Here is a 15,120-nt window from a genome sequence, read left to right on the forward strand (position 1 = left end):
AAAAAATTTAATGTTGTCCTGCAAAAACAAGACCTCACACTGCCACGTTGCTGGAAAAATAAAACCTTTATGGGTTTTAGAATATGGCCACATGCAAAGTTAAAATGATTTAAAAAAAAAAAAAAAATGTTATTATGTAAAATAAGTAAAAAAAACCCAAAAACATAAATTTCACATTGTCATCATCATGCCTCATTTGTTTTCTTGTCTAGTGATTACAAAAAAATGTTACAGTGAAGATAGAGATTCTACCACGTACTTAATCCTGTCCTGGTCCACTGAAAGGAAAAAAAATAAGATCCTGGACATTTAATAAATCTGAAGACAAATAAACGTATAATGGTTTTTGCTATCTTGCAAAATAAATAGATATCAAGCTGTTTTATACTTTATTTGGGATATTTTATTATACATTGTACTTCAGTTTCAGTCATTCACATCACTGACGTTTTTCCTTTACCTACCCCTACCTACAAATCATTAAAAAATTCAGGTTTATAATGCTGAAAATGTACATCGTAGGTGAACTTTACCTATATCATACTGAGTGACTTCACTTTTTATGGATTGGGTGTAATTTTCCTATTTTGAGATATATTATAGAGCAATTCTAAGGGTCCATTCACATGGAAGAAAATGGTGAGGAATTTGGTGTGGAATTTCAGCGCTGAAATAAAATCCTCCAATCGACTTCAATGGGTGCTAGCAGAAAAAGGAACTCATTGAAGTCAATGGGAGGCTTTTTTTTTCAGCGCTGAAATTCCACACCAAATTCCTCACCATTTTCCTCTTTGTGAATGGACCCTAAAAGCTTTCAAAGCAAAAGTTTGCAATTTCCATCTGATTGTATGTAAAGTATACAACTGTGGCTGTAGTTAGACATATGTATCAACTAAATATATGTATAGAAGTAATAACATTTATAAGAATACAACATATGGTAAAAAAGCTTTTAAGTTTGCCTGTTTCTAAAAGGAAAAAGAACTTGTGATTTGGTTCTAGAAGATGAATCGGCTATCAGTCAGTTCTTTTTTTTTTCTTTGCAAAATGAATCACATCGCTTGAAAGAGAACTGAGACATTCAAGGTAATTCAGACCTTATTGTGCCGGAGATAGTGGTAGGTATGATCATTTCCAGAACTCGATGAACAATATGATGAGGGCATATAGTATGAAACGTTTCCATAGGGTTCTAATAGTTTTCTAACTCACATGTCTAGAGTATTGTAAAGCAGTGAGTACCTAAGGGCTAGTTCACTCGGGGCCAAAGGGGTGGATTTTGACAGCGGAATCCACCCCTTTACAATGGTGGTCTATGGAGACCACTAGCGTTCTTTTTAAAAAAAAAAAAAAAAAGAAGCGAACTGCCCTTTCTTCAGGCGGATTCCGCGTATCGCCGAGCCACGGCTTCCACCTGGCAGCCAGAACCTCTGGCATTGGCACATTCATTTGAGCCGACTCCGGGGTGGGGGAAGCCGCAACCGCGACATCGTGGCAGGCGGGTTTTGACCATATTTTGACTTGGCTCCCTGAGTCAAAATATGGTCAAAATCCCCCCCCCCCCATGTGAACGAGCCCTTATACATGTAGTTTTAGAATGTAAAAAAACAGTAAATGTTTAGCTTGTGGCATTGGTACAATTTCATAACATCAAATGAATACTATTGGTATGTATCCAACAGAAATGTGAAAGATTTGAAAATCAAGAGACAAAGTTTGAATAACTGAAGCAGGACCAGAAATCTGTAAGACTACTAGTATAGGCCCATGTGAGCCGAGCGTTAATCTGAATAGGATATGAGTTTTAATAGTTTAGGCAGGTAATATACCAGCCTTGTATGTTTCTGCACAAAGGGGACGTTCCTCAAATAAAGTTTAATCGCACATTGAGTACACTTTTTTGTTTTATACCCGTGAACCTTTCTTTGTTGTTTTGGTATTTTCTTTCATTAAACTAGGGGTACTAATAATTTTGTCCATGTGTGTATAGCCTAAATTATATCAAAATAAGACTCTTAAAGGGAGGAAAAATCCCACAGGGTTTGAAAAATAGACTCAAATGTCAGTGCACAAAAAAAGAGTCAAATAAACTTTTGTAAAGCAGCTAATAGGTACATGTACAAAATAGATCTGTAAATAGAAGCACACCATATGCAGTCCATCAAGCGTTCGGGTTTCTGTTCTTTGGGTCCACTTGGGGACCTGAAAAATTGAAACCCTATGTGCTTAAAAAGTGCTTACCTATAGACACACATAGACATAGATAGTTTCTGCCCGGTTTCCAAACAAAATCGGCATATTTCAACAGGAAATATGCTTTCAACCTTACACGTTATGATACAGGTGCAGATAATCCAGCATATGCATGCAGGAATTACAGCAAATTGAACACAGGCAATGTGGTGCAAAAGCAAACTTTTCTTTTCTCTTGCTCCCCTCTGTTCCAAAAACATCTATGTTGGCTGTGTTCTTATATAGCATCTATAATGTAGACATGAACAATGACCTCTCACACCCAAAGTCTCTCATAATTTGATGAAAGGACTATTTACAATGAATTAAAACCCACCTGATCCTTGAAATTATGTGAGCCTTCTTTTCTGACTTCACATAATGGCAGCCATATTAGATAACCTGAAATGAATCAGAAAATTTTTTGATTTGGCTTAATCCAAAAATTTTGGATCTTTGTAAGAAATCTGATTTCTTACCAAGGGATTTGCTCATATCTAGTCATGACATTCTCAATGATAATACATTTAACCATGAGTATGTTTCTTCTGATTCTCTATAGTGTTAATACATTTCTATATCCCTCTGCTTTATTTTCCTAGTGCCGATAAGTAGGCAGTCAATGGGCTAGTGAATTCTCCAGGCCACAGGGTGGGCATCGATGATTCATAAAGATAATAAAAAGGGTGAGTCATGCAATAAATGTAAAACCCACATAATGTACAATATGTTTTTCTCAGCTTTTAAAGCTGGTGTTTAAATTGTAGACAATTACATTCTCCTGGGATTAAAGCAATGGGATAGAAAATAACTCTAAATGTCACAATATTTATTCCTACATATCTTTCTAATCGACTGAAGGATGTAACAAAGGAGAGAAAGAACTATGTGTGTCATGAAGGATGCTGTAGACTTATATAGTGAGTCATACTGCAACCTTCTGAGATCTGCACTCACCAGATAGACGAGAGTCTTTTCTAAGTGCGTTTACTGCATACATTTATGTCCTAGTACATGCCGTATCTTACATAGGCCCATAGACACCTCATTATATCAACAGTGGTCCAGAGAAAGTTTCTTTTGCCTCTTTTGGCAGTATTAGCAGCGTGCACAGTTAGTTCCATACTGAGGTACTCAGTAAAAAAATATCATTTTGTTTTAACATGGGTGTCTAAGTTATTTTGTATTGGTGTTTTGTATGTGTATATGTGTGTGTATGTGTGTGTGTGTGTGTGTGTGTGTGTGTACAGCACAGTTTCAGCAAAAAGAAAAGTGAAAAGCCTCCAGGTATAGACCAAAAATCTGATAAAAATTCCAGAAAATAAGACAGCAATCGAAGAGTAACATGCTTAAAAATATGAGATTTTTATTTACCAATGGTTTCAGTTGCATATTTATATGGTTGCAAAGTGATCGTAAGTGTAAAAACAGTGTGAAGTTCACTCCATATAAATAATATACATTAAGTGAATTCATGAATTGTAAGCACTTCAGTATATGATCAATAGTGTAGCCTTATACAGGGTCCGTGTTAGGAGGGTAGACTGGGCAATTGCTCAGGGTCCCCACAAGCAGTGACTCATTCATCTGATCGGAGTGTGAGGGGGGACGTCTACTGCAATGTAAGAGCTTTCACTACTGCCAGACTTAGAGGTGCACATGAGTTTCCTCCATCTCCATTGCAGCCAGCATTTCAGCCAAATATACATATTTTACCCCCAAAATAAACTCATATTTAATTTGTATATATGTATATATATTTGTATATTTGTATATATACTGTGTGAGTACTGTACATTTATAGACAGGTATGTGTGAATATATGGCATATGAATGTACATAAGATAAAATAAGATAAGATAATCCTTTATTAGTCCCACCATGGGGAAATTCACTATGATACAGCAGCATGAATACAATAATAGCGTACAACAAAGAACACATACAAGCTCAGAATAGCAGATAGAAAATATACTAGGAGTCATAGCAACTAAAAAGAAAAGAAAGACATCAGTATCATTTAGTTCTCTTTGTGGAGTGATCTCCGCTTAGCGTGATGTTGATTATACAGCCTGACCGCGGTTGAGATGAAGAACCTCTGATAACGCTCCTTCTCAGACTTGGGGTGAAGCAGTCGTCACTGACAGTGCTGCCCAGTGCTATCACGGTCTCATGGGATGGGAGTTATTCTCCAGCATGGAGCTCACCACGGACAGTGTCCTTCTGTCACCCACCACCTGTACTGGGTCCATAGCACTACCCAGGACAGAGCTGGCCCTTCTAATCAGCCTGTCAAGTCTATGTCTGCCCCTGTCTGGAATGCTACTCCCCCAGCAAGCCACTCTGAAGAAGCGGGATGATGATACCACAGAGTTGAAAGGCCCTAAGAAGTGCCCCCTGAGCAGGTAGAGCCTGCTGTGACCCTTTCTGTGCAGCGCATCCAAGTGATCAGCCCAGTCCAGCTTATTATTGAGGAGCACACCCAGGTACTTATAGGTCTTGACTATCTCAATGCCTGTGATGGTCCACTCCAACAAGATCCAGCTTGTCCCTCAGTAGTCCTGGCTGAATGGTATTAAAAGCACTGGAGAAATTATTCTCACAGTGTTCCAGGTTTCTCCAGGTGAGAAAGAACTCTGTGAAGAAGGTGGATGATAGCATCATCCACCCCAATGCCTGGGTGATAGGCAAATTGGAGGGGGTCCATGGCAGAGCTCACTAGAGGTTGGAGATGTCTAAGGACCAGTCTCTCTAGGACCTTCATCAAGTGTGATGTCAGTGCTACAGGTCTCCCGCCACAGGTGAACATTTACCCACTTTATCAAAAACCGGCCCTGGCCATATAATGCAGTACAAAAACTGTCAATGAGACAATAAAACAATAATTAATAATCATCTGTATTGAATAAACACACTCACACTGTCAGGTTTTGGCTGCGCTACAAATGTGTATCACACAGTCTCACCAGCGTTCTCCCAACATATCTATGAATGTGGAAATAGACAAGGAACCCGGGAGTTGAATGTCACATTATTGAGTGTCTCTATATTGCCGCTCCTATGTAGTGGATTACTTCTGCCTGTCATAGACGTGTTTGTTAGTGCATATGGATAGTTTGGATACGTGTATAATCCTCTATGATATTAATATCTATATTTCCTTTTTTCACAGATGTACGCTAATAATATCTTGCATGACTTTTCCTTCCGTACTTTTTATACTTTTTAAAAATATTTTTTTAAAAATAATTATTTACAAAATTTGTGAGTATTTGTGAGATTCCGCTTAAATCGGCAGAGTGTATAAAACTGACAGAAACTGGGTGGGTCCACGTGCAACTACTTTTTAACTGATAGGGTTTCTTTTGGGTCCCCAAGCAGACCCAAAGGACGAAAACCCAAGTGCTAGTGTGAACCTATGGGTATCCCAGAGTTCTCTGCCATATTATATTTATCATAAGACGTACACATATCAGGACACTTGTATTGGCTACATTGTACACTGATTTGACACTTATTATCTATTAAGCACATAGCCAGAAGAGCTGTTATGAATGAATGTTGTAAACAGAGAGATGCTTTTACTGTTGAAAAGAATTTGTAGGAGTCTACTCTATGAACATGGGAATCTAATACACCTAGTGAAGTGTTATTTTCAGCTACTTTACTCATGAAGCACGCGTCTTAAAGACACTAGATGTTTATATACTTGCTGACGAAAGCTCTTCAGATGTGTAATGGAAAAATGGATTATTGTATAAAGCATTGAAATCATTAGAAAATGGATCTTTGCGGTTCTCCTATAAGCTGCTTTGATTTACTTGATAACATTTATTGTAGCATTCACAGTTGAGACAATGTATAGAGAGAAAACTGTAAGCTAAGCAAAGCACTGAAAGCATCCTATATATGAGCTTCTGTTGAGTGTTCTTGAACTGTAAGAGTTGGATCACGTCCTCTTAAGCTGTAAGATACATTCAGTGATAACCCTCATATTCTTCTACTGTAGGCATTTGAAGGGAACACATAGAAGTGCTGATTATATATAAGCTTCTCTGTAATGGTTATAAATAAACTGCTTTCACTGTAAAAGGAAGGTCCTTAAAGGGGTTGTCCGGGGAGTTTAGATTCATTTATGTGATGTGATAATAATAATAATAATACATTTTATTTATATAGCGCCAACATATTCCGCAGCGCTGTACAATTTGTAGGGTTCAAATACAGACAGAAAGATACATTACAAAGAAAGTCATTTCACACAATGGGACTGAGGGCCCTGCTCGCAAGAGCTTACAATCTATGAGGTAGAGGGGGTTGCACAAGAGGTAGCAGGGGCGGCATTGCTTATGCAGCGGTCAGACACTTTTGTAATAGAGGTTACTGTCATTACACAAACATAAAACTTTATGAGCCGTCAACAGTCGTGTCCTTTAACATGTGGATGGAGCTTGGACCTATAAAGTTAGCCTGAAATGGCATCATATCATGTGGGGAAATGTGGGAGCGGGGACAGAGGAAGGTTAAGGGTTTACGTTAGAAATTGTGATAGGCTTGTCTGAAAAGATGTGTCTTTAGTTTCAGTTTGAAACTGTAGAAATTAGGAGTTAATCTGATTTCCAGGGTAGAGCATTCAAGAGAAGTGGTGCAGCTCGGATAGATGGATGGATGGATTTTTGATGATGGACCCTGTGCTACCAATACTACCCTAATAGTATGGGTGGCAGCAGTATGAAAAAGTATTCCATCTTTAGGCTATAAGTGTGACTAATGGTAAAACAGTGCTGCCTAGTTCTGTGAGATAGTCACTACTAGAGATGAGCGAGTAGTATTCGAAATGGCAGTTTCGAATAGCACGCACCCATAGGAATGAATGGATGCAGCTGGCAGCCCCGTCTGCGTGCCGGCCGGCTCCATTCATTCCTATGAGTGCGTGCTATTCGAAATAGCCGTTTCGAATACTACTCGTTCATCTCTAGTCACTACCAGTCCAAATTTACTATAAGACTATAAAAAATGGCCCCTTTATTATTAGTATTGGCTCTTTGAGTTTATAAAGTTTTCCAACAAAAGCCTTGTGTATATACCACAAATCTATCACTAGTGAAGGTCTGCCCTCTTGGATCACACTTGGAGAGGTGTTTGCACATATCCTTGGATCTCTCTGATGTAGTTACAGACTAAAGATACAGAGCAAACATGCTTCCATATTTCCCCTGGAAAGCACACAAGTTCTAATCATTTTTACCATTGGCCTGATAGTATTGTTTGCCTCATAGTGTCTTCATACTCAGCGGTCTCTGCATTTACTGTTACAATATAGCTTTCACATTTGGGCAGTTAGGCTTTGAGGTAATATGATAGCAAGATGTTTCACTATAGTAAATAGGATTTCATGAAATCTCTTTCCCACACCACTTTCAGATATGATATTTTCCTTCTTTTTTACAGAATGCCCTTTGGTCATATTTCTTTTTTCAGGGAAAATGGTTTTGCTGCAATTTATTCTTTTACTTCAAAGAGGAAAAGCTCAGCACTGAAAACTGTTGTTGTAGTTTTTCACGTGTAGCGCCACAACCTTTCTTCATATAAACATCACAAACAACCTAGAGAAATATGTCACAACTGCATCTAACGTATATACAGGCAAATTTAGAGCATTTTTGTTGAGAGTAGTGAACATAACCCTGCCTCTACAGCAAACATGTAAAGGGATGACCTGAAATTGGTCTACACTTCCCCCTTACCAATTGCACTGTTATGTTATTGTACATGGCATATTATAATATTGCACTTTTTTGATACCCCTGTGGGGAATCGCTCAGGTAGATGCTTGGTAGCAGTGCAGGAAACAGGGACACAGAGACTAGGTTACACTCAAGTTCAGCATTTATTTTACTTGAGGTGCATAAACTACCTTTGCAAAGGCATAAGCAAACAAAAGCCTTCTCGGCTGAGAACTAACTAAACATAAGAAACTGTTCCCTGACTATACAGGAGCCTCGTTGCCACACTCTCGCTCTGGTAACAACAATGGGTGGCACAGTACCTGGTTTGTAGGTTCTGTTTGGACAGGTCAGCTCTGTCAGTGTGGTGCCACATTCCTAGTCCTCACACACAGACTAATATCAGGCCTTGATTAGTCAGCTGACCTCCCTGGTGTGGGTGTTTACCAAACACCCTTTAGCTGCCTGGCTGGAACATACCTGTCCTTCCACACTACACCCTTCACTTTCTCACACCCCATAGAGTCAAGGCATCACCAAACAAAAGATCAGATTGCAAACTGTTGTCTCAATGGTGTCACCATTGATGATACCAAAAGCAGTATTTCTAGGTGGAGTCCTATACGCAAAGGAAGGGACTTTACCTAGTGCCATAAGCTGATGCTGCTACAATGTCTATTTGTGGGGCTGGGTTGTGTCAATATAACTGTGTCTGTTTGGCTTCTTATGTGTCAGATCTGCTGTGAGATTGAACAGACATCTGGTCATAGTCAGTCGTAGTCATAACTGTGGCAGAGAAGGAGTGGCTGAAGACTTAGGTGAATATGAAGAGAGTATGGTAATTCATTGAAAAAGAGAGAGCCAAAGAGACCAGAGACACTATTGAAGGGAGTCAGTGGCTGTGTATAGTTCCTGGACCATGTTGGAAGCCACTGAGCAAGTTCAGCATTGTGGTAAGGAGTGGGTGTCCAACAGTGTGGTTTAAGGCCAAACACAGGCTAGAGACTAATATGTTGGTATTGGAGGAGGGAAAGGGAATATGTCTACATCTGTACCAGCAATAATAATCTGTAATGAAAACTAGAAATTGCAGTGACCCTCCTTCTGAAAGTGGAAACAGTGTGGTTGACATGCAGACTGACCAAAAGTGTTATATGTGTTCCTGTTCTAGTTCATAATCGGCTATTGCCATACATTAAGGTAAGTAGCTATCTTAAAGCAGTAGTAATCATTGAGCATTGGCTTATTAGTTGCAGAGATTGATATAAGGGGGACATTCACATACAAGAAGCTTGTACAATGCCTGTGATATGCTGTGGTAAGTGGTAGACTTTTTTAGGGTGAGTTCACATGGAGAAATTTGGAGGTCCAAGTTAAGCTTAAAATTTTGCCTGAAATCATTTTTCCATTATTTTCATGGAGAGGAGATGATGGAAAAAAGAAGCAACTTGCTGGCTCTTAAAGTTGAATAACTGCAGAAACTACAGCGTCAGGGCTCATGCGCGATTAGTCTTATATGTGCATGAAGCTAATCAGCATGCAAACATGTGGTGGAAAATCACGGCTCTCTCCAGTGGATTATACAGGGCTGGTGTTATGGTTGAGATGTAAGAGCTAGTTTCAGCAAAAGCAGAAACTGACTGATAACAGCGAGCAGAACAACAAGCACAGCACTTTGAAATAGAGAGAGACTCCCAAACTCCCAAGGCTAGATGGGCTTTGCTGAATTGTATGCTCCTCTAACTGAAACCAAACCAGATCCCATAAATACTTACAGGACAGATCAGAAACAGGAGAATAATCGTCCAAGAAAAAGGTCAAAACCAGCAGAAGTCGTCAGACGCAAATCAGGAGGCATAAGTGATATCCAATGGAAAGCCAATGGTCAAATTCAAGCAGATACATCAGTGTCAGAATCAGCTTACAAAAGAATAACCAGAAAACAATCTGAGGGTCAGAAAAGCAATCCAATACAATAAGGTTCAGAGCTAAACTAGAGAATTAAATTAGTAGACAACCTGGGTCAGGAGGGAGAGGTCTTATATATTCCCCTTCAGCTAATAATTGGACAAGCCCAGGGAAATTCTGTAAGAGCAGAAACTTCCCAGGTTGACACAGTGACCTTAAAGGTATAGCAGCTGAATTTAGCATCCTGTCAGCTGGTTTTTAGTCCAGCAAATGACTGTCTCAAATTTCTTTACAAATTCCACTGTGTCAACTTACCTTTTAAACTCATTATGGTGCAGTTTGGGTGAGAAATGTCAGCCATCTTGAGCACAACCTGATCACCTTGAGTAGCCTTGCGGTGTAACACACAGTCCTTCAGACCTCAGCAAGAGACCACTAAAGTTTTTTGAACTTTTCTGTTCAAGAGTATTTGCCTACCTTGTAAAATAAACCAGCAGGTGTCTTGTACCTCTGTAATCTTAAAGGGATTCTATCATTGGGAAAACTCATTTTTACCTAAGCATATTCTTGCACAGCCTTCAGAAAGGCTCTTTCACATATTTTGTATGTAAATCACCTCAGTAGTTTTTTTTTTTTTTTTTGACTCATCAGCCTCCCTGCTCTCACACACATCAGACAGTGCTCACTGAGACTTCCGGAGCTCGTTGCTGGCTAACTAGCATATGAATAAAAACGGGTTCATTCAAAAACTATGGAGGGGATTAACATACAAAATGTATGTGTGGAATAGCCTTTCTAAAGGCTATGCAAGTATATGTTAAATTAAAAATGAGTTTTCCCAATGATAGAGCCCCTTTAAGCTTTTATACCTCCTAAGATGACTTGTGCTTTCTGTGAAAGAAATAAAGATATTTGTTACTACCCGAATGGTTTATGTCTTTTTCCTGCAGAACACAGTCCCCTACGTCTTAGGGCCCCTTCACACGGAGTAAACGCGCCGCGCATTGTGGCGCGTTTACGGTGCGTGTACGCCGTGTTTTTTACGGTGCGCGATTACGCCGCGTTAATGCCGCATAAACGCGGCGTTAACGCGGCGTAATCGCGCACCATAAAAAAACGCGGCGTACACGCGCCGTAAATGCGCCACAATGCGCGGCGCGTTTACTCCGTGTGAAGGGGCCCTTATAGTCCAAATTCATGGACCCCCCCCCTTCCTTTATAATCAGAAAAAAGTGTTTGTATAGTGTTTTGCATGAACACAGACTGTGTTATATGGCTGCTCACTAATCTCCGTCCCTGCCTGACAATGATATGTGTGATCATTGCAGGATTGAGGAAGTTAAACTGGATGCACATACATTGTATTAAATAAATCTTCAGGCGGAAGCCGCGCGGGTTGAGCCGCGCGGCTTCCGCCCCCGGCAGCACCCTCCTATGTCGGCTCATTCATTTGAGCCGACAGCGGAGGGCCGCGACCGCGATGGTCGCGGCAGGCTGGTTTTCACCAGAGAGAGACGCAGCTCGCCGCGTCTCTCTCTCGGTGTCAAAACCCGCGCGGGCAGTTCACGTGTGAACGTGTGAGAGAGAGTGCGGCGGGGGAGCGAGGACTCGGAGTCGTCGGAGAAGGTAAGTTGTGTGTACGCATAGAGGTGAAACTGAGGGCAGATGAAGGAGGGGGAGGCATGACACTGGGGGCAGAGATGTGGGGACATGAATCTGGGGGCAGAGATGGGGGGACATGAATCTGGGGGCAGAGATGTGGGGACATGAATATGGGGGGCAGAGATGGGGGACATGAATCTGGGGGCAGAGATGGAGGGACATGAATATAGGGGGCAGAGATGGGGGACATGAATCTGGGGGCAGAGATGGAGGGTCATGAATCTGGGGGCAGAGATGGAGGGACATGAATCTGGGGCAGAGATGGAGAGGACATGAATCTGGGGGCAGAGATGGAGAGGACATGAATCTGGGGGCAGAGATGGAGAGAACATGAATCTGGGGGCAGAGATGGAGAGGACATGAATCTGGGGGAAGAGATGTGGGGACATGAATCTGGGGGCAGAGATGGAGAGGACATGAATCTGGGGGCAGAGATGTGGGGACATGAATCTGGGGGCAGAGATGGGAGGACATGAATCTGGGGGCAGAGATGTGGGGACATGAATCTGGGGGCAGAGATGGGAGGACATGAATCTGGGGGCAGAGATGGAGTGGACGGCATGACACGGGGGGCAGAGATGGAGAGGGCGGCATGACACGGGGGGCAGAGATGGAGAGGACGGCATGACACTGGGGGCAGAGATGGAGAGGACGGCATGATACTGGGGGCAGAGATGGAGAGGACGGCATGACACTGGGGGCAGAGATGGGGGGACATGAGTCTGGGGCAGAGATGGAGAGGACATGAATCTGGGGGCAGAGATGAGGGACATGAATCTGGGGGCAGAGATGGGGGACATGAATCTGGGGGCAAAGATGGGGGAACATGAATATGGGGGGCAGCGATGGGGGATATGAATCTGGGGGGCAGAGATGGGGGATATGAATCTGGGGGCAGAGATGTGGGGACATGAATCTGGGGGCAGAGATGGGGGGACATGAATATGGGGCAGAGATGGGGGGACATGAATATGGGGGCAGAGATTGGGGGGAATATGAATCTGGGGGGCAGAGATGGGGGGATATGAATCTGGGGGGCAGAGATGGGGGGATATGAATCTGGGGGGCAGAGATGGGGGGACATGAATCTGGGGACAGATGAAGGGTGTATATGTAAACAGATAATTTTCTTTTATGAAACTAACAAAATCTTCTCAGAGAACAAGGCTGACTGATCACCACTTATAATCTAAAAAAGATTGAAAAAAATGATAGCAAATAAATGTTTAGTTTTTAATTGCTGTATTTTTGTTAAATATATTAGTTGCTGTTACATATTACTACTTCATATCTTGTTTTCATGACTGCTTTTAAAATACGTGTGTGACAATAGCTGCTGTGTGCGGCCCTCGCAACAACCTCTTGTTACTCATGTAGCCCTCGGGGTACCCTGAGTTTGACATGCCTGCTCTACGGCACTAAAAGGCAGGCAAATATATATTTTTATATATGGGTGTATCTAGAAGTTCCTAGGCCTCAATGAACCTCCCCAGCCTCCAGTGCGCCCTTTATAAGTCACCTCTGTTTTTAAGTATTTTACCTTATTGAGTTATTTGTAACTGCGTTGCAAGTGTTTTCATATTGCAAGTTACCAGTAGATGGCAGTGCAACAACAAAAGTGTTTAATACAGTGTATATTGAATTTCCAAGGAATTAGTCTGAGCTTGTAATGTCTTTTATGGTAACCACAACCATACACTGCCCCAAACCTATTATTGGTCAGTCAGGTTCGTCCTATCTGGCACATTTCAGAAACACTTTGGCTTATTTCATGTAAGGTAAACTAAAGTTGTTATTCTTCTTTCTTGAACATTCCCATTGCTGTTTATTCATGTTCTCTTGCTGTGTGACTGCCACCTTAAAGGAATAATGTCATTTATCCAATCCAATTTACTATTAGAAGACTGGCCATATGCTGCCACCTAGTAGCCTCAATAAGTAGTGGGACACAAGAGCAAGCTCATGTCAGTGACTAGGAATATTGCCCTACAAATGGCAATACAATTAAGTTCAGAATGTGTTTTGGGGTGTAAGTAAGTGTATGTATGGGAAACAGGATTTGGAACCCCATAGCCATGTAAATAGCACACATCAATAATTTCCCTTCCGTTCCCTTCCTAAACAGAATCTGAGTTACTGGGGAGATTTCTTTTTTCCTGCTTTGTAAATAGGAAGAACTGCTGCAGACGTTGCACTATCTATTACTACAAGGAGAATTTAAAGATGAAGAAACAGAAAATGCAAATGCATGTAATAAAGAAAAGGTCAATGTTCAAATTTTGGTTATATTTTTGGACTTTTCATGATACAAGGTGGAAAATGTACGCCAGAAAACTGATGTTGTGCACATTTACTACAAAGCCCTTTATTGCATCAAAAGAGCGCCACAACCCCCACTTTGCACCTCGCTCACCACAGTGCGTGAATGTGGACAGAGCACAACAGGGCACCAATATCTGGTGTGAGTTAACTGGCATAGATCTCCATTCAAACTCCAGCCTCTCAGTCATGGTCTATGCTGGTTGGGGCATTTATTAAGCCTAATGAAATCTGTCTCCCCCTCTCTTTCTCTCTCTCTATATTTTATGAAGGTATAAATTGTATAGTAATAGTAATATTTCACATAGTACTTGGACATTGTTATTATTATTATTATTTGTGCACTGAATGATATTTAGTATAATGCAGGATTTTTATTGTATTTTTTGTGCACAATGTGGTTGCGATATTTATGATCTGCCTAGTGATATTATTTGGACTCTATTTGGGTGCACTGTATGGTACTATTATTACAGATTTTATTGTTTTATTTGAGGATGAACAGTCTAAAACATACTGATCACTTAACCATATAACTATACATGATGTGAAATAAAATTAAACAAAACACATCAAGCATTCTTTATTTGGGTGTTTTTCACGATGTCTAACTTTTGGGGGGCCACAGAACTAAGAAATTGCTGCTAGTGCAACTGACTTCTATTTTATTAATGTATGTCTAAACTAGGGATGTTTGCTGAAAAATCTAAAGTTTGTTCCTAAACCCCCATATATACACCTGCCAAAGAACCCATTTTCTTTTCTTTTGTGATCACCTCCAGTTCCTGCCTTCAGAACAGAAATACTGAGATGTCCCATAGAAGGCAATTTTGAGCAACCACAGAAGAAAATATTGCTCCAGCATTTGTGGCCCATCCTGAGTGCACCAAACTGCTTATTTACATACATTACACATATATGAATTTGGTATATTCACTATGTCACTAACAGCATCCTATCACATTGTATAAAAGATTGAAAAGCGATTTTGATGGTGGTAGAGTTCCTTTAAAGGGCAAGTGATATGATGACCTATCCTTAGGATTGGTTATCAATATCAGATTAGAAGGGGGCTGACACCCAAGACAGATCAGCTGCTCTAACCAGCCGGTATATGGAGATCAGAGATGGAAGCAGTTAGCTCTCTCTTCTGTGTAGTGACCGTGCTGTGTTACTACAGATCGGCTCCCATTTACTTGTATCATATCTGAACTGCCCACAGCATAGCCATTATATAAAGAATAAGGCTATCTGCTCCAAGATGAAGACTTAT

The 15,120-nt window shown here is 40.9% G+C and overlaps 1 protein-coding gene across 1 annotated transcript in view; it reads left to right on the top strand.

Moving 5' to 3' along the window:
• RBM46 (RNA binding motif protein 46) overlaps nucleotides 1–15,120 on the top strand; it is a 110,509-nt gene that overhangs the window by 29,009 nt on the left and 66,380 nt on the right. Inside the window, exons 5-6 of the mRNA XM_075285342.1 lie at nucleotides 8,694–8,796; nucleotides 9,130–9,158. Coding sequence (XP_075141443.1) covers nucleotides 8,694–8,796; nucleotides 9,130–9,158 — 132 coding nt within the window. The remainder of the gene's footprint in view (nucleotides 1–8,693; nucleotides 8,797–9,129; nucleotides 9,159–15,120) is intronic.

The sequence above is a fragment of the Leptodactylus fuscus genome, chromosome 1, assembly GCF_031893055.1.
Source record: "Leptodactylus fuscus isolate aLepFus1 chromosome 1, aLepFus1.hap2, whole genome shotgun sequence".
In the NCBI taxonomy this organism is placed as follows: Eukaryota; Metazoa; Chordata; class Amphibia; order Anura; family Leptodactylidae; genus Leptodactylus; species Leptodactylus fuscus.